This window comes from Epinephelus lanceolatus, chromosome 1 (genome assembly GCF_041903045.1).
Source record: "Epinephelus lanceolatus isolate andai-2023 chromosome 1, ASM4190304v1, whole genome shotgun sequence".
NCBI lineage: Eukaryota > Metazoa > Chordata > Actinopteri > Perciformes > Serranidae > Epinephelus > Epinephelus lanceolatus.
The window spans coordinates 53,518,102-53,544,984 of record NC_135734.1 but is presented as its reverse complement, the minus strand read 5'-3'; the positions used below and the strand labels follow the sequence as shown (position 1 = coordinate 53,544,984).

Here is a 26,883-nt window from a genome sequence, read left to right as displayed (position 1 = left end):
TATCATTATTTCATTCCAGAGATTTTACATTTATTTTACATTTATATTTATTTTTGTACAATTGAAACTTGTAAAAAGATTATTATTTTAGGCATAATAACAGCTTTTTGCCTTTGAGAGATATTATTATGACTGAATTTTCTATCCATACATATAAACTTTAAATATATTAAAATTATAAGGCATCTTTGAGTAAACTGCGAGTATCATTTAAGTAGGCTATGTCGTGGCCGGGGCGAGTGTCCTCTTTTTTGGAAATCAAAATATGGTCACCCTACTGTACTTATAATAAAGCAATCGTACTATCAACTTCACAAACACTCTGTCTGAATACATTGCTCTTCATAATGGCTTCAGTTGACTATTTAATCTGCAATTTCTTATGACCTGTATCCCAAACACACACCATGTGAAACTACGTGGGCAACTGTGCACTCAGTGGGTATGGACTAGTTAAAAACTGATTTAATGAAACAAATAGAAACGTTTCCAAAACAATAAAAACAGTTTGTTGGTTCAGGTAAATAATTGCTGTATCTCTTGTTATTGTTTCTCTTATTACCACACTGGAAAACTAGCTACGTAGCATTAGCAGTTAGCTTTAGAAAACCAACAGCAAAGATTAGCTGAGTGGCTAGTGTTAGCAACTGGTTGACATACTGAGTTAATGTTAAACACAATAAATTATGTAGCAGAACAATACCAGAACAACAGAACAACAACAGGACAACAGAAACACGTGACCTTTAAGATGATGACATCAGAATATTTATTTAACATCAGCTGACACAGAGCAACAGGACAGACCAGCATGTAACAGACTTCCTGTTTGTCTCCTGGTTACCAGCAGGTGAATTCCCGTGTTCTGATTAAAGGTCGGGCTCGTTCAGGTGGATGACGGTGATAGTGATGTCATCGCGGTACCTCCTTGCCAGCTCTGCTGGCAGGCTCAACATCTTGGCCAGACGATTTGGTGCCACTGCTCCGTAGCCGTCGTCCCCCAGGGCGTGGCGGAGCAGGTGGGTGGCAGCGTTCTGGTCCTCCAGCACTGACAGGACCCGCCCTCTCCTCTCCAGCAGGAGGCGCTGCAAGCCGCCCAGTGTTATGCCCACACCAGGAATTATGGGTCTCTGCTGCTGAAGACCTGAACAGAGAAAAACTGCATCAAGAAACCTAAGTCAGGAGTCCGCAACAAGGGACCAAGACATGGGACAGCGTCAAAAATCCGTGACAAGGGACGGTGAAAAGGGACGGCAACACAGGATGGCGTCAAAGGACCATGACAAGAGACTGTGACAAGAGACCACGACGACCTTTGTTCCCCTCAGGAGAACCTTTGTCCCCCTCGGAAATTGGCTCACCTGTCAGTTGTTCCCCCACCAGCTGGACAACCGTCTGTCGATGCATCAGCTCCCAGAGTCCGTCGGTTGCCAGGACCAGGAACTTGTCGGCGGGTCTGATGCGGTGTAAGGTGACCTCTGGCTGGGCGCTCAGGTAGGGTGGGGTCAGGTAGTGCAGTGGCAGTGCCCGGGCGGCCTCGCTGACTGCAGACAGGACATCTGGACGCGTCTCGTAGACCCGACTCAGCATCTCTGCGCTCCATTTGAAGCGGACGTCACCAAATGCCCTGAAAGGCAGCAGCAGACCCAGCAGGCGGTCGTGGCGCACCACCGTCCTCCGCTCCGACAGCGGGTGTTCTCCTAGAATCCTTTGCAGCTCCTCCGGATTCTGCGCATTGTGGTCGTTGGTGAGGCTGACCGCCGACCAGCGTCCACCCGGCTCCTGGACGCCCAGGACAGCCCGACTGTCACCCAGGTTGGCCACATGCAAGACGCCCCTGGAGACGTGGGCGATGCAAGCCGTGCAGCCGGACAGCGCAACCCGGAGGGGGGAGGACAGAGAGGACGCTTCCCCAGGGACAGACACCCACCTGTGGACAGACAGAGTTGATTCACCTGGTGATGAAAACTAAAAGGAACTACTCAAAACAACACTGTCCTCCTGTCTCCATAAAGGACACATCTTTACTGTCCTGTCTCCATAAAGGACACGTCTTTACTGTCCTCCTGTCTCCATAAAGGACACACCTTTACTGTCCTCCTGTCTCCATAAAGGACACGCCTTTACTGTCCTCCTGTCTCCATAAAGGACACGCCTTTACTGTCCTCCTGTCTCCATAAAGGACACGTCTTTACTGTCCTCCTGTCTCCGTAAAGAACACGTTTTTACTGTCCCCCTGTCTCCATAAAGAACACATCTTTACTGTCCTCCTGTCTCCGTAAAGGACACGTCTTTACTGTCCCCCTGTCTCCGTAAAGGACACGTCTTTACTGTCCTCCTGTCTCCATAAAGGACACGTCTTTACTGTCCCCGTCTACATAAAGAACACATCTTTACTGTCCTCCTGTCTCCGTAAAGGACACGTCTTTACTGTCCTCCTGTCTCCATAAAGGACACGTCTTTACTGTCCCCCTGTCTCCGTAAAGGACACGTCTTTACTGTCCCCCTGTCTCCGTAAAGAACACGTCTTTACTGTCCCCCTGTCTCCGTAAAGGACACGTCTTTACTGTCCTCCTGTCTCCGTAAAGGACACGTCTTTACTGTCCTCCTGTCTCCATAAAGGACACGCCTTTACTGTCCTCCTGTCTCCATAAAGGACACGCCTTTACTGTCCTCCTGTCTCCATAAAGGACACGTCTTTACTGTCCCCCTGTCTCCGTAAAGGACACGTCTTTACTGTCCCCCTGTCTCCGTAAAGAACACGTCTTTACTGTCCCCCTGTCTCCGTAAAGGACACGTCTTTACTGTCCCCCTGTCTCCGTAAAGGACACGTCTTTACTGTCCTCCTGTCTCCATAAAGGACACGTCTTTACTGTCCCCGTCTACATAAAGAACACATCTTTACTGTCCTCCTGTCTCCGTAAAGGACACGTCTTTACTGTCCTCCTGTCTCCATAAAGGACACGTCTTTACTGTCCCCCTGTCTCCGTAAAGGACACGTCTTTACTGTCCCCCTGTCTCCGTAAAGAACACATCTTTACTGTCCTCCTGTCTCCATAAAGGACACGTCTTTACTGTCCCCCTGTCTCCGTAAAGGACACATCTTTACTGTCCTCCTGTCTCCATAAAGGACACGTCTTTACTGTCCCCGTCTACATAAAGAACACATCTTTACTGTCCTCCTGTCTCTGTAAAGAACACGTCTTTACTGTCCTCCCGTCTCCATAAAGGACACGTCTTTACTGTCCCCCTGTCTCCATAAAGAACACATCTTTACTGTCCTCCTGTCTCCGTAAAGGACACGTCTTTACTGTCCCCCTGTCTCCATAAAGAACACATCTTTACTGTCCTCCTGTCTCCGTAAAGGACACGTCTTTACTGCCCCCCTGTCTCCGTAAAGAACACGTCTTTACTGTCTTCCCGTCTCCATAAAGAACACGTCTTTACTGTCCTCCCGTCTCCATAAAGGACACGTCTTTACTGTTCACCTGTCTCCGTAAAGAACACGTCTTTACTGTCCTCCCGTCTCCATAAAGGACACGTCTTTACTGTCCACCTGTCTCCGTAAAGAACACGTCTTTACTGTCTTCCTGTCTCCATAAAAAACACGTCTTTACTGTCCTCCCGTCTCCATAAATGTCTTGATGTTTGATAGAAATGATCACAGTGAAGGACTACCTGGGTGAAGACATGGACAGGTGGACCTGGGCCTCCACAGATAGGTCGTAGTCAAGGCGACGGAAAGCATTGATCAGTGCTGATGTCACCCTGCCTCTGTCCTGCAGCCAATAAGAGAGAAGACAGATAATGACATCACAACATGAGCAAATACAAACAAGGGACGACTGTCCACTGAGGACGATGTTGTCAGTGACGACCATAGACATATAAACATAGATGCCGCATAGAGCGCTGAGCCGTACGTCAACGTCGCCGCCATATTGGATGTGGCAAGGCTGCGTTGTAAACTAATACAAGTGAATGGACTTAATTTCATAAAGCGCCTTTCTTCAAAGAAATTTACGTTAATGCCTCTCGTTTATTCATTCACACACACACTAATATACTTGGGAAACAGTTAGGCACCAAAAACAATGTATTTGAACTTCTCAGATGGCTAAGATAAGAACTTTATTGATCCCACACAGGATCAATTCACCATACATCAGCTATAGAGAACAAGGTAGTGCCGAAAAACAATGCACAGTATATATATATAGGCTACATTCATACATACATATATATATATATATATATATGTATGTATGTATATTTATGTATGTACATATATATATGTGTGTGTATATATATATAGTACAGTAGGCCTACAATAAAAATACAAGACACAGTAAAAGGACAGACAGATACAAAAATAGCAAATATTTGCATATAAACTAAAACGCCAATGGTTCCAAAGCCTTGAGGTGAACCTAACTGTACTCATGGCAGGATTTGCAAGCGCTGAAATTAAGCTGTTTGGTGACTCAGATATCCTACACAATTACACTTTTGGGGGCTTCTGAGGCTTGCGCTTCCCTTCCTTCAGAACGATACTCCATGCTGGGGAGAGGAGTTGGGGGCACGCCATCACCCCCAGTGACTGCCGAGCAGGCTCCGCCGACCCCGGCACTTCCCTCTCCTGCGATCCCGACCACCAGCCCCACGGGCCCGGCCGGGCGATCCATGGCAATGGCACCTCTCCAAGTCCGTCATCCGGCGATCCAGAGCCGCAGTCTGGTCTTCGATCACGCTTGCCTGTGTTTCCAACACTGCTCTCAGAGTGGAAACTTCCTGGCTATATATATATATATATATATATATATATATATATATATATATATATATATATATACATAGATATATAGATATATATATGTGTATATATATATATATATATATATATATATATATATATATATATATATATGTATAGGCTACTGTGTATTGTTTTTCGGCACTACCTTGTTCTCTATAGCTGATGTAAGGTGAATTACTCCTGTGTCAGTGGGCTGAAGCCGCGTATCTGCATTAGTTTTAGAAAGTAATGATCCCCGTGCAGGGACAACCTGGATTTGTAAAATTGTTAAGATTATTTTATTCTTCATCAGATCCGGGTTGTTAAAGTTTGTTTAATATTCAGGCAAACGCTGCAGTCTACTATAACAGTTTGACCAATAGAACGCTAAGATTTCGAGGGAGGGCCGTCGTTAGCCTATCGGATTTAGCTACTGAGCACAGCTGTTCAACGGAGGAATCGGCAGATGGACAGGACGGAGACAAGTAAGTAACGTTATTATATTATTAAAACTTGATTGTTTTGTACAGTATTGAGTTCAAACGCATGACTTGCAACTTGTGTTTTGTACAGTACTGAGTTCAAACGTATGGTGACGTTTTGCAAGTGTAAAAGTAACGTTACAGTTATCTTTAGCAAAAAAGTGCTCGCTAGCAGCTTCACGCACTTTATGGGTAAAGTTAAGTTGAAGTGGCTTGCATCTTATTTCTCATTGGGTTACGTTAGGTCTCTTAAGTCCTTGTGGTAGAAATAACCGGGACTGTTGCACGTTTATTAGAGTATCTGCTGACCAACATCACTGAGTCTCATAAACCAAGCAAACACGCTATGATGATGATGTATAAACAATGTTGTCATTTAATCATTGTTTCCTCACATAACCTCCATGGAAACAGCAGAAGAGAACTAACAGCTAAACGAAAAAAAGTAAGGTTTTGAAAAGAGCTTGAACTGATTGTAAACCACATGTGTAGCATTAGAGCGTTTTGTAACAAAGAAACAAAGCAAAACATATACATTATATAGCTAACGTTACATCATTTTTTTCCCCTCCTGCAGGAGTCATCACACACACCACTGCCTACTCAAAGGATGAAGCCATATGGGCCTAGTCTTCTTCAAAAGGCCCATTATCACAATTTGTGCATTGACACAGGTTTGTACATGGCAGCTCATGCAGTTTACATGTGCATCTGCCCTTAACACAGTTGGTTTTTTACAGGCGCAATGCACAAGCTCCAGTATCGCCTCTGGTGCTGGGGGGAGTGTCATCCATTCCACCTCATACAAATCTCTTGCCATCTTCCAGCCATGACTTATGGGAGGAGGAATGTCTGGCCTATACTCAAGGCTCCTCCTGTGTATTGCTGCCTGAAAGTTTGCCCACTTGATGTGTTGGTACAAGGAGTCTTTGTTTGGAGGTAGTTGTCTCTCAGAGCACTTTCCAGTTTTGAAAAGTTTAGCCCTTGCAATGTTAATGTCCTGGCAGTCCTTTTGATCATATAGATCACATGTAAATGCTTCCACTGCCTGAAGGAGTTCTGGTGATGGAGAGAAGCTAGTGCCCAATTCTCTAAATAGACTGACATATTCAACTTTAGAATTTAGTTTCTTGTATGCCTTTGCTTTCCCCACCCCATGCAGAGCACTCACAGTGTTGCAACCAGAGAAGGCATGCAGACCAACAAGGGCTTCACATTTGTCTTTGCCAAGATGGGCATGAAGGCTGTTAATGTCAACAATGTGTGGGTTTCTCTCTTTGGCTGTGTGGAAGTACAGGTGACCATCAATGTGGCTGCAGAATGTAAGTGCCAACACAAAGACATCAGTGTCTGGGCTCTTGATCACCAGGTCAGTGCTGTATTTTGCTGCACAAACTGCATGCAGCATAAGTCTGGTGTCTGCTTCCTCTTGAGTTGTCTCAAGGTCTTGAACCTCCGTTACTTCAAGGTCAGTGTAGTTCTCGTTCATTTTAATTGAGTGACATTTTTTCTCCATGCCCAACAATGATTCTTACATTTTCAATTATGTTTCTTGCAGATGTGCTCCAGTGTTGGAAGAAATACTCCAGCAAGTTTTCTTTATTTTGCCCACATGCCAGGAATTTTCTCCACTGCTTTGGTGTTTTTTGGTCATCTCCATATATTTTGATTTTTTGACAACCCTCTTCTGCCCTCCTACTTCGCTCAGCATTTTTGATGCTTTGGATTCTGTATGTGTCGCATACAAAATGAAGCTCTGTGGACTTGGTTCCTTTAGCTGAGTTAACTAATGTCCTCAGTACATGGTCAGCATATAGGCCAAATGTTGGTTGTGGCTTTAGCTGTTGCACTAGTGCCATAGCATCCCAAATCCAAACTGAACCATCTGGAATGTTCTTCTCTGATGCAGGTGGTCTGATCTCCTCCTCCAAGATGTGCATCAGCTTGGCTTTGTTGGTTTTTACCAGAGAGCCATCAAAGTTGGCCAGTGACTGTGGCAAAGGACCCAGACTGTAAGTGAGCATTTCATCTATGTTAATTTGTCTAACATTGCCCACAACAATTAACCTGGCAAACAAGTTGCAGTGAGATGTCAAAGTGATTTCTTTTCCTCTAACTTTTGTGACTGTACTGTGGCCAGTGTCTTTGAATGTTTTCATTTTCATTTTCTTGATTGGGTCGTGGAATGATGCCTCTGCCTTGACAATCCTTTTTTCACAGAAGTCTGTGAGAGCCTTAACACCACTTTGTTTTGCCCCCAGTAAGTCTTCAGCAACATTATCGGATGCCTGTTGACCAGAGGAGATTTGATAAAGAGACTGTCCATTCAGCGAAGGGTCGAAGGGATTGACCATATTTTGGATAGTGGTGATAATATTCAACACATCAGCCTCATCTCTCTGCAGTCTCGTGGTGTCCAGCTCAGAGTTTAGATGCAATACTGGGCACTGTCCAGCCATTGATTTACATTCAAGTGTGATGGCTGCCTGCTCATGTTGTGTTAAGGTCCATCTATGAACTGCACCCTTGTTTAGAGGGAACCCACTGATGTCTCCCTTTGTCTTTGAATCGCGATTGGCTGTTTGTTCAATGACTTGATCACATGCAGTGCTGGTAAAAGCATGTTTCTGATGCCTTTGTGCCACAAAGTCACCTGAAAGAAGCTGCTGATGTGCTGAAGGATGTGTGTCTTCCAGATTGGTCATCTGGTTGGAGTTGTTTTTTGCCACAAAAACTTTGTAGCTTTTCAGCAACTGCAGAAATACATCAGATGTAAGCATGGCATTGAACTCTTCACTTGGAAAGGTCTTTCGCAAATCTGTTGCAACTTTTAAAGCTGCTGCATGGTCCTCTTGTGTGAGAGTGCCCAGGTATGCCTGCCAGCGCAATCTCTGCAGTGCTTCCATCAGGAGCTTGTGTGCCCGTATGCTCCTGTTGTAGTGATGGCCTGAGAGAACTCCATCAATAGAACCTGTAGCCACAACTTCAGATTCAATCAAGACATCCTGTAAGCCTGCATCAGCAAAAAGCTTCCCAATACAGGAAAGATATGCCATAGCTGTGTGAAACTCTCCCATCCTTATTACAAGTCTCTCTGAGAACGTGCTTGTCTGCCAACGTATCTCTTGGGCCTTAGCATATATGGCTTGATCCATAACTATCACTATTTCTTTTTGTTTCAGATTGTTAGCAATAGCAGTGGAGTGGCTCAGGATGGTGTGGACAGTGTTGAGATCTGTTGGGCTAGCATCAATGACAGGTAGGTAGCCTACATTTGTAGAGGGTAGGATTGTGTCCTGCTTTAACATTATGTTAAAACCTGTCCATCCAGGAATAACTTTCCCCTCGGCCTCCTGTACTTTCATTAGGAAGAATGCAGCATCAGTTCTCCTTCCAGTGGTTTGGGCATCTCTGTATTTGTCCTGCTGGAGATCTACCTTGAGCACTACATTCTGTGGACCAGACCTCCTTCCTCTTGTGTAGGTTGAAAGATTTAGTGGAGGGGGATGAACAGACTGCGCTCTTGTTCTTTGTCTGGATGATGTGGAGGGTAAAGATGCTGACTCACTAGCCATGGTCTGCTGAATAATTATTCCATTGGTGTTGTGCGTTGTTCCTTTACCTGAAAGTGTCTCCTTTCCAAAGTCATTATTATCCCAGACAAGTGTGGCAGGTAATTCAACCCTGATGTTTTCTGGGATGTATAGATCTCCTCTCTCCATTTGTAGGTGAGCAAGGGCTGTATCATGCTCAAGAACCTGGGAGTTAGATGAGCAGTGGCCAAGACCATTCAACAACCCTGTGAGCTGTGCTGAGCCTGTCATATGCCGAACTGCCATTGCAAGAGAGCACTGTTTTGGCATGAGCCACCGTCCTTTGGTCGCCAAGGTAATGAGATCCTGACAAGTTGACACTATCTTTCTGCTGTCCTCTAAAGTAACCTCAACACGTTCATTGTCTGATGGTTGTGTTGAAATGCCAGATGTCCATGCAACAAAGTTAAAAAGTTGGTGAGGTACGAAGTCCAGGGCATTATTCAGTGTAAGGTCAGTTGCTCTTGGAGGCCATGGGAGCTTTGGTGATGTTTTTGATGTCTTACAGATGATGTCCCTCAGGGTGACCGCTGCATGATATAAAAGACGAGACCTATCTGTCGTGATGGTGGCATTATCAGGCTGTCTTTGAGTCATCAGTGATGTTTCTCCTTCACTGTCTTCAGATGAGGAGGAAGAGGAGGAAGTGGCAACTTCATGAATGATCTCCTCAGCTGTCAGATCATCAACATACACAAGATATGTTGTAGATGCCTTTTGAAATCTCAAGAAAGGATGTGACTTTTGAAGTCTTGCCTTGAGTAAGTGAGCCTTGTATGTTGGAATGTTAACTCCCTCCCTTTCCAGAACAACATTCTTAAAAAGCATATTCAGCTTTGAGAGTCGAAGCACCTCCCGTTTTTTTACAAGCTTCTCCTCGATCACTGTTTTACAGAAATGTTTGTACCCATTCTCATACAAGTTGCTTTCTGTGTTCTCACTTTTCTTTTTTGACAGGTACCGTGTGTAGTCTCTGAAACAGGAGAAGTGGTATCGTGCCTCACTAGCCACTAGGTCCCTGTCACGAATGTGTAGAAGCAGACTCTCATCCTGTCTTTCTTCAGCAGCAAGAAGTAACTTCCCTGCAGTGAGTGTTTCACACCGAGAAAGTTTTTCTTTTATTCTCTTCCGGCTGTGTGCTTCAAATCTGTATTTTTCATGTTTGCAAATCAAACACTGTATTGGGAGCAGGTGTGGTGTTCTCTCAGATGTATGGAAGTCACTTGTGTGTGATCTTAGAGCCTGTGTCTTTGCCGGAGTTTCCTCACCATCCTCTGTCTCTGTTGCTACTTCTAGCACTAAAAGACAAACAGAAGACATCCACAGATTCAGGCTTCACCTTGGTTTGAGGCTGTGCACCATTCTTATTCCCCTACATCACTGGGTCATGACATCACAATTATTGTATGTGAAGACACATCTTTATTCATATATGTAGTGCTTGTTAAAGCAACACTCTGTAACTTTGACCATGACCCGTGGCTTCAAAAAACTAAACTATGCACGTTAGTATGTCGCACAAAACAGCAATTTTAGTAAAACCGGGTGATGTTTTATGGAGAAAATGTCCTCTGGTTTTCCCTCTGATGTCCTACCACTGCTCGGTCTCAACTCTGTGATTCACGGAGGTTCCTGAAAGCAACATGCAGACCGAAGCTGCAGCTGCAGCTGCAGCGGTGGGTAGTTGGGGACAGCTCTGCTAAATAAGCTTCGGTCTGTAGGCAGCCTACATGTTGCTTTCAGGAACCTCCGTGAATCACAGAGTTGAGACCGAGCAGTCTAGGACATCAGAGGGGAAACCAGAGGACATTTTCTCCATAAAATATGACCCGGTATTACTAAAATTGCTGTTTTGTGTGACGCATAAACGTGCATGGTTAAGTTTCAGTTTTTGAAGCCCCATTTGCAGCCAAAGTTGCATACTGTTGCTTTAATAGTTGGCTTAGTACTTGTGTGTCAGAAATAGGGAGTACTAATGCTTGCATATTTTTCTTAAATAGGTCCCATACTGTTCTGTCCTACCTCACTTGGGGGGGAAATAGCAGTTGTATAAAAATGTTGGGATTTTACTTTTGTGTTATTTCAGTAGATCATCTGAGATTAGGGTGACCAGACATCCCCGATTTGGGTGACCTGTCCCGAGCTAGAGCTGTCCCCGGAAATGTCCCCAATTTCAACTGTGGATAAAAAAAAAACACAAGTGAAATAGACACCACAGCTCTGATTCTGGTTGCGCACAGACTAATGTAGGAACATATACTGTTGTTGGTGTGGCTGTATTATAGTGAACTGTGAACATTACCGTGTGTGAGAGCCATTTGTATTAAATGTGTGTATTTGTATTTTTGTTACACTCCCGCCACTTGGGAGTAGTGGTACTGGCAATTGGGCAGCGCCAGAGTTTATATAATCAAGGTGTAACCACACACAGGTGTTGCTGTGTGGAGGCCAAGTTTTTTTGACCGTGCTGCATGCACCAGGCGCTGTGGAGACGACAGCCGAGTTATTTTGTTTGCTTATTTTTGGTTTATGAGTGGCAAATGGCTGTACCTGAACTGAATGAAAGTAAGTAATAAATCAACATTGGAAAACTGGAAATATCGTCTGTAGTGCATTGCACACGTCATAAATTACCTCAAATGGCAACCGTGGTGGTGGCCTTTTTTTGATAGGGTTAGGGTTAGGCAAAGGGTCACTACACCGTGTGATAGCTATTACAATATATTATGATGTGACTCTGTTTTAGGAGAGGAAGATTACTGATAGAAGAGTAAAAGGAAGCAGGAGGAAAAAAAATGTCCTTTAATGACAAGATACCAAAAAACAAAACATTTACGCCTGTAGACCACAATGACACGGTGGTCCATTGCATTCTTTGAAAGTCGTCAAAATACATGAAACCGCAATTGCCCCCATTTTTTATTTCATAATGATAATATTTAATGACTTCTGTACTCTGAACTTGAAATGTCTCTGCTTTTCATTTCAGAAATCTGGTCACCTTATCTGAGATGAAATGGAAATAACAACTGCGTGTTTTCCCTGGCTGTTTTTGATTAATGTAGTTTGTGAATGTTACTGAGCACTTAATTGGACTTCAGAAGTAATGTGAATGAGTGAGGGGCTTAATTTAAGTTAGCACTTTTCTTCATCTCAACAGTGTTCACTGCAGCTAGATGGGCAAATGAGTCCCCCCTGTGATGGAATCAAGTGGGTGAGAATGCATTGATCTGATTTATCAAATACATTTTGACTAGGGTTTTGCTCATTTGAGTAGAGTGAAATACAAAGCTTATGTCTGAACAGTGAATTATGCACAATAAACTTGAGTTGTCAGAACCTGATCGTGTGAGAGGATGTCATTGTAGCTCCTAATTTCTTTTCTTTGTTCACAGATTCAGCATTCAAGATTCAGATTTGAAGTTCAAGATCCACATTTACAGTTTCACACCGCATGTTTGATACCAACCTTCTGTTCCCTTTTCCTTTTGAATTAAAGCTTCCTTTTCTCTTCTCTTCTGGGCTCGTTTTATTTTTGTTATGTTAGTAAAATGGATGTAGCAGTCCCTGTGATAGCCAGCATTAGCTGGTATAGCATATTCAGCAGGTTCCTGGCTGTGAAAGTTAAATCTCCGCACTGCCTCTAAAGCTACAAGACTCTCTTCAGTACCTAAATCTTTCCACTCAAACACTGATTTAACAAATTTTTGCCATCCTGTGTCTGTAAAAGGAGTGATTGGTCCATCTCTCTGAATTAAATGCATTCCATTTCTTATGCTAATGTGATGCTAGCAAACAAATTTTTAAAAAAAAATAGCAACAAAGATTAATCTAGTGGCGGGAGGGGGGTCGTTTTTATGACGTTTCATCATTTTGACAGATAAATGACAGGTGAAGTTCCCAAGCAAGATAACAGACCTCAAATTTGTGAAATCAGATATGTTTATTTTGTATAAAGCTCACAGAGAAAATATACTTGGTACCTACACAGACTGTTTAAAAAAGTCCGTAACGTGTAAAGACCAAGTTAAGTATTGAAGACATAAAAGAGACTTATTAGGCCATGTATGTATGGCTCTACATGCAGCGCCATTTTTCCAAGGTTTTTTTTCTTTTTTCCAAGCTTCCCATTGGACGATAACTACAATCACGTCACGCATGTAGGACCCCGAACGTAGCTGTCTGCTCTGTTTGCCGGGAAAAAGGTAACGTGATAAAGTTACCGATCTACAAAAATGTGCAAGAAGTACCGGTAGCAACAATTTTCTTTTGATTTATTGAAAACTTAAGAAGTTGTCAACAAAAATCTGGGTCCTCCCCCGATAGGGATCGTTTAAGTACAAGGAATCGCGGCTTCGGCCCACCGCCTATGTGGGATCAATAAAGTTCTTATCTTAGCCATCTGAGAAGATCAAATACATTGTTTTTGGTGCCTAACTGTTTCCCAAGTATATTAGTGTGTGTGTGAATGAATAAACGAGAGGCATTAACGTAAATTTCTTTGTAGAAAGGCACTTTATGAAATTAAGTCCATTCACTTGTATTAGTTTACAACGCAGCCTTGCCACATCCAATATGGCGGCGACGTTGACGTATCGCAGCAGCGGACAAACCCACTTGATGCGGCGTCTACGTATATATATGTCTATGGTGACAACGGTCTATCAGTCTGTTTCTCTCACTATAGACAGACAGTGTCTCCCACTGAGAGACGCCATCAATCAGTGTCTCCTCCATCTTGTCTCACTCTGAAAACCAGGTCTCTGCTATTGGCTGAGGCTGTGATATCACATGTCAGAGGTCACCACAGATGAACACATGATGCAGAGATGAGAATCAACTTCACCACCAGAGGACGATGTCTCCTCGTAATTCAGCTCACACTGACTGGAAGAGGACTCAAGGAGAACTCAAAGATTGTCATATGGATTACTGTTAATTTATTATGTTGATCTGTTCTGTACGACATCTATTGCACGTCTGTCCGTCCTGGAAGAGGGATCCCTCCTCAGTTGCTCTTCCTGAGGTTTCTACCGTTTTTTCCCCGTTAAAGGGTTTTTTTGGGGAGTTTTTCCTGATCAGCTGTGAGGGTCATAAGGACAGAGGGATGTCGTATGCTGTAAAGCCCTGTGAGGCAAATTGTGATTTGTGATATTGGGCTTTATAAATAAAATTGAATTGAATTGAAATGAAAGACTGAGTCCTGACACGAACCAAAAACTGTTGGAGACGTTTCAAATGTTTCAACTTCAGCTTCATCAGGAGGACAAAGACACACCTGAACCTGGACCTAAGTCAGGACCTGAACCTGGACCTGAGTCAGGACCTGAACCTGGCCCTAAGTCAGGACCTGAACCTGGACCTGAGTCAGGACCTGAACCTGGCCCTAAGTCAGGACCTGAACCTGGACCTGAGTCAGGACCTGAACCTGGCCCTAAGTCAGGACCTGAACCTGGACCTGAGTCAGGACCTGAACCTGCCCCTAAGTCAGGACCTGAACCTGGACCTGAGTCAGGACCTGAACCTGGCCCTAAGTCAGGACGGGAACCTGGACCTGAGTCAGGACCTGAACCTGGCCCTAAGTCAGGACCTGAACCTGGCCCTAAGTCAGGACGGGAACCTGGACCTGAGTCAGGACCTGAACCTGGCCCTAAGTCAGGACCTGAACCTGGCCCTAAGTCAGGACCTGAACCTGGACCTGAGTCAGGACCTGAACCTGGCCCTAAGTCAGGACCTGAACCTGGCCCTAAGTCAGGACCTGAACCTGGCCCTAAGTCAGGACGGGAACCTGGACCTGAGTCAGGACCTGAACCTGGCCGTAAGTCAGGACCTGAACCTGGACCTGAGTCAGGACCTGAACCTGGCCCTAAGTCAGGACCTGAACCTGGACCTGAGTCAGGACCTGAACCTGGCCCTAAGTCAGGACCTGAACCTGGACCTGAGTCAGGACCTGAGTCAGGACCTGAACCTGGACCTGAGTCAGGACCTGAACCTGGCCCCAAGTCAGGACAGGAACCCGGACCTAAGTGAGAGAGAAGAAGACTAGTCTGGTTTATTGATCTGATTCTTTGATGTTACCTCCTGCTGCTCCTCTTTTTCGTCCTTGTCCTCGTCTTCATCCTCCAGCCTCTCCTGCCAGTAGTTTCGGAGGCTGTGGAAGGAGATCGCTCCTCCGTCAGGGCAGCTGTGGTCTTGGGGGTGTTTGTGCCACTCTAGCAGTGGCGGTACGGCCCGTTCCTCCTCCACCGCCCGTTCGAGGTCCTCCAGCATCCTTAGTGGTAGCGTTGCCACGACGATGTAATAGAAAAGCCTCTGGCTGACGGCGTGAGCGCAGGCTGACCCCGCATGGCCGTCAAACACACCAAACAGCACGCCGCCACGACCTGGCAGGCAGGTGGCGCTGCTCCGGCGGTCTTCGCCAGGATGGTTGGATGGCAACATGTTGCTATGAAAACCCAAGACGCCATGGGAGGCGGGGCCTCTAGGGAGGGTGTGGCTGTACTCGTTGGCCTGGTAACAGATGGACAGGTCAGTAGTTTGACAGGTTGATTGATTGACACCTTGATTTACAAATATTTCACCTTTAAGATGTGGTTGATCTGAGCCAAGCTCATCTGCCCCGCCTCCTGCCCCACCCGGTACTTCCTGCTCCTGCTGCCTGCTGGGTAATAGAGTCTAGGGAGCTCAGGAGCGGAGGGGGGAGGGGAGAAGGAGTGACGACACTGGTCGAGCTCAAACCTGCAACATCCTCCCAAGGTTCCTGTTCTTCTCAACATGGTCACTCACTGGGAGGAGAACCGGCAGGAGAACCAACAGGAGAACCCTGCAGGAGAACCATCAGGGTAATCAGATTCACACCCCTGTTGTTGTTGTTGTTGTTGTTGTTCCTCTCTTTGTTGTTTTGTTGATAAATAAACTTATTCAGACTTTGATCAGAATCTTTTGTGAACCATTTCAGGTTCTACGTTCTGTCAGACTTTATTTTAATATTAAAGGTCCAGTGTGTCAGGTTTAGGAGGTTCAGGAGGATCAGGAAGTTTAGGAGGTTTAGGAGGATCAGGAGGTTTAGGAGGTTCAGGAGGATCGGGAGGTTTAGGAGGTTTAGGAGGTTCAGGAGGATCGGGAGGTTCAGGAGGATCAGGAAGTTTAGAGGTTCAGGGGGATCGGGAGGTTTAGGAGGATCGGGAGGTTCAGGAGGATCAGGAAGTTCAGGAGGATCGGTAGGTTCAGGAGGATCGGGAGGTTCAGGAGGTTCAGGAGGATCGGGAGGTTCAGGAGGATCAGGAGGTTTAGGAGGATTTAGTGTGGTCTGTCAGCAGAACATCTCCTGGTCAGAATCCCTTCAGTGATCAGGAGCTGATTCTCATCAGGAGCAAAAACATCAGAGCGTAAACACATGAACGTCTCTGTCTATGGTCAGTGTTTGGTTTGTCCGTTCTAGACTACTGTAGAAACACAGCGGAGCATCGTGGTGATCTCTGTAGACTGAGAGACAGCGAGATCCTCCCAGTGGCATTGGCAGGTACTGGTACTGCAGCGGCAGTCTGTGGCAACCTGTGGCATCTCCTGGCACCCGCTCGGCAGTTCAGAAACGCCTCCCTTGACTCGCTGCCAATAAGGGCGGGGCCACATTTCCTGGGAAAACCCACTGGTCCATGTTGTTGTTACGACAGTCACTCTGCTTTCCACTTCCGCCATGGAGTCATGATGAATACAAAACAAAAATTAAGGGAAAAATCAGCTACTTGGTGACACATTTTAATGTACAAAGTTTTGCACAATTTCTCTTTGTTTTGCACTAAATATTATTTAAATATATATGAATATCTGTTCCATAGCATAAATGTGAATGTAAAATATTGTACATATTGTACTATTCTTATTCTTATATTTAATATTTTATATTTCCCTGTGTTTATATTATTCTTATTTTCTATATTTCCTTGGTTGTATTAGGGTGAATTCAGGTAATGTGGGACATCAGGTAATGTGGGACGTTTATGCATTGTGATGATTTAATATGGTCAAAATCAATACACAGTGATCAAAACTGATCTTGAATTGTTGCTACAACACTTCTTGCCACTAAACAATGGTTTGGGTTGGTCTGACATCATCAGAGTGGGCGTGGCCTATCTTCACAGGAGGTCTGCACAGCACAAATGCTTGGTAAGTTCAGCGGCAAGTGGGTTTCAATTTTTCAATGTTAAGGCTTTTAATGAAATTTAAATTAGGTAAGAACCTATACTTCTGTTTCATAATGAAGTAGGTTAAACACTGGTTGAGAAACAGGAGAAAAAAGTGTAAAATAATCCTTTGTTTTTATGAAAACATGATTTATGTCACTGTATCACATTAGCTGAACATGTTAGATAATGTGGGACGGCATTGTTCAGGTAAAGTGGGACAGCGTATTATGCTTTATTTATGCTATAAAACTGGCCCTAACCCTAACCCTCCTAAGTTTTAACCTTTGTAGAACTACAACTAGGCCTACTCCATCATTTCATTTAGCTAGCTATAGGTAACATTGATAGCTATCTCGTGTTAGCTAGCAAGCAGTCAATGCTTTGTCGCGACACAAATACAGAGCACATTTAAACATAATTTGTCACAGTTGTGGGTGTTTATCAGTGTTTTCACAATGTTACCACTTTGAAAATATTCAGAAATAGTGTTTTAATCTTCTGTTTCATAAATTTATGGCTAGCAAGACTCTCGCACACACACACACACACACACACACACACACACACACACACACACACACACAGGCAGTGCTGGGAGCGGGAACAGAGGAGGGGGGAGGGGCGAACCTCAGGTGTGTTTGTTTCTAAACAGAGCCTGCATTATCTGACTTTAAGATTTTCAAACTAATTAAAATGGGTGTCATACATAGAGTTAAACAATGCTTCTTAATTAATAAATAATTTCATACAAAAATACATCATGCAGTTATTAAAAATCAATGTTAGTTCAATCTTTATCACCCACTGCAGGACCTTTTTGTTTGCAGCCGAACATCCACAATACCACAGGGAGATGCACTGCGTCAGCAGCACACTCTCGATGGTGGAGCGGTAGGTTTGTCTTTGAAAAGTACCCTAACTTTAATTGTTAATTGTTAATTGAAATGATTTGTATTCACCGCAAAGAGGCCTGTTTTTTAAATCTAAGAATGACTGTCCCACTTTACCAAACAAACTGTCCCACATTACCTGAACATGCTGATCGAACGAAAGAGGGTGTCATGTTATGTTTGAAGGTGTGTAGCTTCTAAAAAAAGATTGTATTCCCACTGAATTCAAACATAAAATGTTAATAAGGCCTAAAATGATTTAATGAAACATCATTGGAGCAAGTAAATAGTTTTTATATAAGTCTACCAGAGCATCTACCAAAAACTGTCCCACACAGTTGCTACGCAGTGCCAAAGCCTGCCACAAGGTGACAGGTTGTCTTTGCAACAGCTGGACTGACAGAATGTAACAATAGTATAAAGGGTTCTATTAACACAAGCTATATTACAATATCTAATATGAAATACAATTATAAAAATATCTTAATATAACAGTTGCTACGCAGTTCCACAGCCTGCCTGGCACGCTGTGGCAGATTGTGGCAGGTTGTAGCAGATTGTGGCAGGCTGTAGCAGATTGTGGCAGATTGTGGCAGGCTGTAGCAGGCTGTGGCAGGTTGTGGCAGGCTGTGGCAGGTTGTGGCAGGTTGTGGCAGGCTGTGGCAGGTTGTGGCAGGCTGTGGCAGGCTGTGGCAGGTTGTGGCAGGCTGTGGCAGGTTGTGGCAGGCTGTGGCAGGTTGTGGCAGGCTGTGGCATGATGTGGCAGGTTGTGGCAGGCTGTAGCAGGTTGTGGCAGGCTGTGGCAGGTTGTGGCAGGCTGTGGCAGGTTGTGGCAGGCTGTGGCATGATGTGGCAGGCTGTGGCAGGCTGTGGCAGGTTGTGGCAGGCTGTGGCAGGTTGTGGCAGGCTGTGGCATGATGTGGCAGGTTGTGGCAGGCTGTAGCAGGTTGTGGCAGGCTGTGGCAGGTTGTGGCAGGCTGTGGCATGATGTGGCAGGCTGTGGCAGATTGTGGCAGGCTGTGGCAGGTTGTGGCAGGCTGTGGCAGGTTGTGGCAGGCTGTGGCAGGTTGTGGCAGGCTGTGGCATGATGTGGCAGGCTGTGGCAGATTGTGGCAGGCTGTGGCAGGTTGTGGCAGGCTGTGGCAGGCTGTGGCAGGTTGTGGCAGGCTGTGGCAGGTTGTGGCAGGCTGTGGCATGATGTGGCAGGTTGTGGCAGGCTGTAGCAGGTTGTGGCAGGCTGTGGCAGGTTGTGGCAGGCTGTAGCAGGCTGTGGCAGATTGTGGCAGGCTGTGGCAGGTTGTGGCAGGCTGTGGCAGGTTGTGGCAGGCTGTGGCAGATTGTGGCATGATGTGGCAGGCTGTAGCAGGCTGTGGCAGGCTGTAGCAGGCTGTGGCAGATTGTGGCAGGCTGTGGCAGGTTGTGGCAGGCTGTGGCAGGTTGTGGCAGGCTGTGGCATGATGTGGCAGGTTGTGGCAGGCTGTAGCAGGTTGTGGCAGGTTGTGGCAGGCTGTGGCAGGTTGTGGCAGGCTGTGGCAGATTGTGGCAGGCTGTGGCAGGTTGTGGCAGGTTGTGGCAGGCTGTGGCAGGTTGTGGCAGGCAGTGGCAGATTGTGGCAGGCTGTAGCAGGTTGTGGCAGGCTGTGGCATGATGTGGCAGGCTGTAGCAGGTTGTGGCAGGCTGTGGCAGGCTGTGGCAGGTTGTGGCAGGCTGTGGCAGGTTGTGGCAGGCTGTGGCATGATGTGGCAGGTTGTGGCAGGCTGTAGCAGGTTGTGGCAGGCTGTGGCAGGTTGTAGCAGGCTGTGGCATGATGTGGCAGGCTGTGGCAGATTGTGGCAGGCTGTGGCAGGTTGTGGCAGGCTGTGGCATGATGTGGCAGGTTGTGGCAGGCTGTAGCAGGCTGTGGCAGATTGTGGCAGGCTGTGGCAGGTTGTGGCAGGCTGTGGCAGATTGTGGCAGGTTGTGGCAGGCTGTGGCAGATTGTGGCATGATGTGGCAGGCTGTAGCAGGCTGTGGCAGGCTGTAGCAGGCTGTGGCAGATTGTAGCAGGCTGTGGCAGGTTGTGGCAGGCTGTAGCAGGCTGTGGCAGGTTGTGGCAGGCTGTGGCAGATTGTGGCATGATGTGGCAGGCTGTGGCAGGTTGTAGCAGGCTGTGGCAGATTGTGGCAGGCTGTGGCAGGTTGTGGCAGGCTGTAGCAGGCTGTGGCAGGTTGTGGCAGGCTGTGGCAGATTGTGGCATGATGTGGCAGGCTGTGGCAGGCTGTAGCAGGCTGTGGCAGATTGTGGCAGGTTGTGGCAGGTTGTGGCGACCGTGGCAGGCTGTGGCATGATGTGGCAGGCTGTAGCAGGCTGTGGCAGATTGTGGCAGGTTGTGGCAGGCTGTGGCATGATGTGGCAAAAAATATCTTAATATAACTGTTGCTATGCAGTTCCACAGCCTGCCACAACCTGCCACAATCTGCCACAGCCTACCACAGCCTGCCATATCATGCCACAGCATGCCACATCATGCTACAGCATGCCACAGCCTGCCACAACCTGCCACAATCTGCCACAGCCTGCCATATCATGCCACAGCCTGCCACAGCCTGCCACATCATGCTACAGCCAGCCACAGCCTGCCACAATCTGCCACAGCCTGCTACAGCCTGCCACATCATGCCACAGCCTGCCACAGCCTGCTACAACCTGCCACAGCCTGCCACAATCTGCCACAATCTGCCACAGCCTGCCACAGCCTGCCACAGCCTGCTACAGCCTGCTACAACCTGCCACAGCCTGCCACAATCTGCCACATCATGCTACAGCCTGCCACAGCCTGCCACATCATGCTACAGCCTGCCACAGCCTGCTACAGCCTGCCACAGCCTGCCACAATCTGCCACAGCCTGCTACAGCCTGCCACATCATGCCACAGCCTGCCACAGCATGCCACATCATGCTACAGCTTGCCACAGCCTGCTACAACCTGCCACAGCCTGCCACAACCTGCTACAGCCTGCCACAGCCTGCCACATCATGCTACAGCTTGCCACAGCCTGCCACAGCATGCCACATCATGCTACAGCTTGCCACAGCCTGCCACAGCCTGCCACAGCCTGCCACATCATGCTACAGCTTGCCACAGCCTGCCACAGCATGCCACATCATGCTACAGCTTGCCACAGCCTGCTACAATCTGCCACAGCCTGCCACAGCCTGCTACAGCCTGCCACAGCCTGCCACATCATGCTACAGCCTGCCACAGCCTGCCACAGCCTGCTACAGCCTGCTACAACCTGCCACAGCCTGCCACAATCTGCCACAATCTGCCACATCATGCTACAGCCTGCCACAGCCTGCCACATCATGCTACAGCCTGCCACAGCCTGCTACAGCCTGCCACAGCCTGCCACAATCTGCCACAGCCTGCTACAGCCTGCCACATCATGCCACAGCCTGCCACAGCATGCCACATCATGCTACAGCCTGCTACAACCTGCCACAGCCTGCCACATCATGCCACAGCCTGCTACAACCTGCCACAGCCTGCCACAATCTGCCACAGCCTGCCACAGCCTGCTACAGCCTGCTACATCATGCTACAGCCTGCCACAGCCTGCCACAATCTGCCACAGCCTGCCACAGCCTGCCACAGCCTGCCACATCATGCTACAGCCTGCCACAGCCTGCCACAGCCTGTCACAGCCTGTCACAATCTGCTACAGTCTGCCACATCATGCCACAGCCTGCTACAGCCTGCCACATCATGCCACAATCTGCTACAGTCTGCCACATCATGCTACAGCCTGCCACAGCCTGCCACAACCTTGCCACAGCCTGCCACATCATGCCACAGCCTGCCACAGCCTGCCACATCATGCTACAGCCTGCCACATCATGCTACAGCCTGCCACAGCCTGCCACAACCTGCCACAGCCTGCCACATCATGCTACAGCCTGCCACAGCCTGCCACAATCTGCTACAGCCTGCTACAGCCTGCCACAATCTGCCACAGCCTGCTACAGCGTGCCACAATCTGCCACAGCCTGCCACAACCTGCCACAGCCTGCCACATCATGCTACAGCCTGCCACAGCCTGCCACAATCTGCTACAGCCTGCTACAGCCTGCCACAATCTGCCACAGCCTGCTACAGCGTGCCACAATCTGCCACAGCCTGCCACAACCTGCCACAGCCTGCCACATCATGCTACAGCCTGCCACAGCCTGCTACAGCCTGCCACAGCCTGCCACAATCTGCCACAGCCTCCCACAGCCTGTCACATCATGCTTCAGCCTGCTACAGCCTGCCACAGCCTGCCACAATCGGCCACAGCCTCCCACAGCCTGCCACATCATGCTTCAGCCTGCCACAACCTGCTACAGCCTGCCACAGCCTGCCACATCATGCTACAGCCTGCCACAGCCTGCTACAGCCTGCCACAGCCTGCCACATCATGCTACAGCCTGCCACAATCTGCCACAGCCTGCTACAGCCTGCCACAGCCTGCCACATCCTGCCACATCATGCTACAGCCTGCCACAGCCTGCCACAACCTGCCACAGCCTGCCACAATCTGCCACAGCCTGCCACATCATGCTACAGCCTGCCACAGCCTGCTACAGCCTGCTACAGCCTGCCACAACCTGCTACAGCCTGCCACAACCTGCCACAGCCTGCCACAACCTGCCACAATCTGCCACAGCCTGCCATATCATGCCACAGCCTGCCACATCATGCTACAGCATGCCACAGCCTGCCACATCATGCTACAGCCAGCCACAGCCTGCTACAGCCTGCCACAGCCTGCCACAATCTGCCACAGCCTGCTACAGCCTGCCACATCATGCCACAGCCTGCCACAGCCTGCTACAACCTGCCACAGCCTGCCACAATCTGCCACAATCTGCCACAGCCTGCCACAGCCTGCCACAGCCTGCTACAACCTGCCACAGCCTGCCACAATCTGCCACATCATGCTACAGCCTGCCACAGCCTGCCACATCATGCTACAGCCTGCCACAGCCTGCTACAGCCTGCCACAGCCTGCCACAATCTGCCACAGCCTGCTACAGCCTGCCACAATCTGCCACAGCCTGCTACAATCTGCCACAGCCTGCCAGAGCCTGCCACAGCCTGCTACAGCCTGCCACAATCTGCCACAGCCTGCTACAGCCTGCCACAATCTGCTACAGCCTGCTACAGCCTGCCACAATCTGCCACAGCCTGCTACAGCCTGCCACAATCTGCCACAGCCTGCTACAGCCTGCCACAATCTGCCACAGCCTGCTACAGCCTGCCACAATCTGCTACAGCCTGCTACAGCCTGCCACAATCTGCCACAGCCTGCTACAGCCTGCCACAATCTGCTACAGCCTGCTACAGCCTGCCACAATCTGCCACAGCCTGCTACAGCCTGCCACAATCTGCTACAGCCTGCTACAGCCTGCCACAATCTGCCACAGCCTGCTACAGCCTGCCACAATCTGCCACAGCCTGCTACAGCCTGCCACAATCTGCCACAGCCTGCTACAATCTGCCACAGCCTGCCAGAGCCTGCCACAGCCTGCTACAGCCTGCCACAATCTGCCACAGCCTGCTACAGCCTGCCACAATCTGCTACAGCCTGCTACAGCCTGCCACAATCTGCCACAGCCTGCTACAGCCTGCCACAATCTGCCACAGCCTGCTACAGCCTGCCACAATCTGCTACAGCCTGCTACAGCCTGCCACAATCTGCCACAGCCTGCCACAACCTGCCACAGCCTGCCACAACCTGCCACAATCTGCCACAGCCTGCCATATCATGCCACAGCCTGCCACATCATGCTACAGCATGCCACAGCCTGCCACATCATGCTACAGCCAGCCACAGCCTGCTACAGCCTGCCACAATCTGCTACAGCCTGCTACAGCCTGCCACAACCTGCTACAGCCTGCCACAACCTGCCACAGCCTGCCACAACCTGCCACAATCTGCCACAGCCTGCCATATCATGCCACAGCCTGCCACATCATGCTACAGCATGCCACAGCCTGCCACATCATGCTACAGCCAGCCACAGCCTGCTACAGCCTGCCACAGCCTGCCACAATCTGCCACAGCCTGCTACAGCCTGCCACATCATGCCACAGCCTGCCACAGCCTGCTACAACCTGCCACAGCCTGCCACAATCTGCCACAATCTGCCACAGCCTGCCACAGCCTGCCACAGCCTGCTACAGCCTGCTACAACCTGCCACAGCCTGCCACAATCTGCCACATCATGCTACAGCCTGCCACAGCCTGCCACATCATGCTACAGCCTGCCACAGCCTGCTACAGCCTGCCACAGCCTGCCACAATCTGCCACAGCCTGCTACAGCCTGCCACAATCTGCCACAGCCTGCTACAATCTGCCACAGCCTGCCAGAGCCTGCCACAGCCTGCTACAGCCTGCCACAATCTGCCACAGCCTGCTACAGCCTGCCACAATCTGCTACAGCCTGCTACAGCCTGCCACAATCTGCCACAGCCTGCTACAGCCTGCCACAATCTGCCACAGCCTGCTACAGCCTGCCACAATCTGCTACAGCCTGCTACAGCCTGCCACAATCTGCCACAGCCTGCTACAGCCTGCCACAATCTGCTACAGCCTGCTACAGCCTGCCACAATCTGCCACAGCCTGCTACAGCCTGCCACAATCTGCCACAGCCTGCTACAGCCTGCCACAATCTGCCACAGCCTGCTACAATCTGCCACAGCCTGCCAGAGCCTGCCACAGCCTGCTACAGCCTGCCACAATCTGCCACAGCCTGCTACAGCCTGCCACAATCTGCTACAGCCTGCTACAGCCTGCCACAATCTGCCACAGCCTGCTACAGCCTGCCACAATCTGCCACAGCCTGCTACAGCCTGCCACAATCTGCTACAGCCTGCTACAGCCTGCCACAATCTGCCACAGCCTGCTACAGCCTGCCACAATCTGCCACAGCCTGCTACAGCCTGCCACAATCTGCCACAGCCTGCTACAGCCTGCCACAATCTGCTACAGCCTGCTACAGCCTGCCACAATCTGCCACAGCCTGCTACAGCCTGCCACAATCTGCCACAGCCTGCTACAGCCTGCCACAATCTGCCACAGCCTGCTACAGCCTGCCACAATCTGCTACAGCCTGCTACAGCCTGCCACAATCTGCCACAGCCTGCTACAGCCTGCCACAATCTGCCACAGCCTGCTACAGCCTGCCACAATCTGCCACAATCTGCTACAGCCTGCCACAGCCTGCCACAACCTGCCACAGCCTGCTACAGCCTGCCACAATCTGCTACAGCCTGCCACAATCTGCTACAACCTGCCACAATCTGCCACAGCGTGCCAGGCAGGCTGTGGAACTGCGTAGCAACTGTTATATTAAGATATTTTTATAATTGTATTTCATATTAGATATTGTAATATAGCTTGTGTTAATAGAACCCTTTATACTATTGTTACATTCTGTCAGTCCAGCTGTTGCAAAGACAACCTGTCACCTTGTGGCAGGCTTTGGCACTGCGTAGCAACTGTTATGTTAAGTTATTTTCATAATTGTATTTCATATTAGATATGTAAAACAAGTAATACAACCAAGGAAATATAGAAAATAAGAATAATATAAACACAGGGAAATATAAAATATTAAATATAAGAATAAGAATAGTACAATATGTACAATATTTTACATTCACATTTATGCTATGGAACAGATATTCATATATATTTAAATAATATTTAGTGCAAAACAAAGAGAAATTGTGCAAAACTTTGTACATTAAAATGTGTCACCAAGTAGCTGATTTTTCCCTTAATTTTTGTTTTGTATTCATCATGACTCCATGGCGGAAGTGGAAAGCAGAGTGACTGTCGTAACAACAACATGGACCAGTGGGTTTTCCCAGGAAATGTGGCCCCGCCCTTATTGGCAGCGAGTCAAGGGAGGCGTTTCTGAACTGCCGAGCGGGTGCCAGGAGATGCCACAGGTTGCCACAGACTGCCGCTGCAGTGCCAGTACCTGCCAATGCCCCTGGGAGGATCTCGGCGCTGCTGGGTAGACCAGGACCTGAACTTCTCTTTCTGAAGAAATGAGAGCACTGCTGATTAAATCTGACTCAGTGGAACTATAAATGGATCAAAATGATGGCACTTCCTGTTTCATTAAGTTATGAAATGTTTTCAGAAGTTTAAAATCTGAGTTTATTTTTTTACCAGTTAGAACATGAACTTTGTTTCAGTTCAACCTCAGGTAACAGGAAGTGACATCAGAGGCTCTGGTGTTGTCTGGTTTTTAAAATAAAAACCCTGGGATGTTTGTTTTGATTTTTCAGTCAATAAAACTTTTAAATCTTAAAACTGAGTCATTTTATTTTATGATTTTCTGCTGTGTCTGAAAAACTTAAGAAACGTTTCAGACTTTGACTCAGTTCGTTTTTACATTTTATTTTTAAAATATGAAACTTCTTTTTTGTCTTCAGTTGGTTTGAACTTCCTGCGACACATTGACGCTTCAGCTTCAGCCACGTTCTGCAGTTTCAGGTCTCGGCTTTCACACACATTCTCCACAGGAAGTGGATGTTCTGGTGGGTTCAGGTGTCTGCTGTCCAGGTTCTGCTGGGAGCTGACGGTGTCACCTCCACTGACTCCACCTCCAGGTGGAGACAGAACAGTTGGAGATAGGACAGGTGGAGACACAACAGGTGGAGACAGGGAAGGTGGAGATAGGACAGGTGGAGACACAACAGTTGGAGATAGGACAGGTGCAGACAGGAAAGGTGGAGATAGGACAGGTGCAGACAGGAAAGGTGGAGATAGGACAGGTGAAGACAGATGTGAGAATGCAGCTGAAACTCACCGTTTGTAGTTGTGCGTAGTTGAGTGTGTACTTGTTAAACTCATCACCTGCTCAGGTGAGTTTGTTTCTGTCTTTGACCTTTGAC

The 26,883-nt window shown here is 48.0% G+C and overlaps 1 protein-coding gene and 1 long non-coding RNA gene across 3 annotated transcripts; one reads left to right on the top strand and one right to left on the bottom strand.

The window, feature by feature from the left end:
• Window positions 1-745: 745 nt before the first annotated feature.
• Window positions 746-26,883, bottom strand: LOC117250598 (pyruvate dehydrogenase [acetyl-transferring]-phosphatase 1, mitochondrial-like). 2 transcript variants are annotated; one of them, XM_078172113.1, is made up of 6 exons: window positions 26,799-26,883; window positions 15,452-15,693; window positions 14,949-15,380; window positions 3,679-3,779; window positions 1,362-1,930; window positions 746-1,144 (listed from the first exon to the last, which is right to left on the bottom strand). In XM_078172113.1, exons 2-6 carry the CDS (start codon window positions 15,644-15,646, stop codon window positions 870-872), a joined length of 1,572 nt encoding a protein of 523 aa, XP_078028239.1. In that variant the 5' UTR covers window positions 15,647-15,693; window positions 26,799-26,883; the 3' UTR covers window positions 746-869. The 2 variants fall into 2 exon arrangements, with proteins under 2 accessions (XP_078028239.1, XP_078028240.1); XM_078172114.1 differs by lacking the exon at window positions 15,452-15,693 and having other exon boundaries at window positions 26,799-26,872.
• LOC117255968 (uncharacterized) lies at window positions 5,002-12,550 on the top strand. Its single transcript, XR_013492286.1, has 11 exons — window positions 5,002-5,280; window positions 5,855-5,951; window positions 6,105-7,289; window positions 8,460-8,536; window positions 8,646-8,756; window positions 9,006-9,165; window positions 9,379-9,631; window positions 9,828-9,957; window positions 10,167-10,274; window positions 12,031-12,084; window positions 12,266-12,550. It is a non-coding gene; the product is annotated as an uncharacterized LOC117255968 (long non-coding RNA).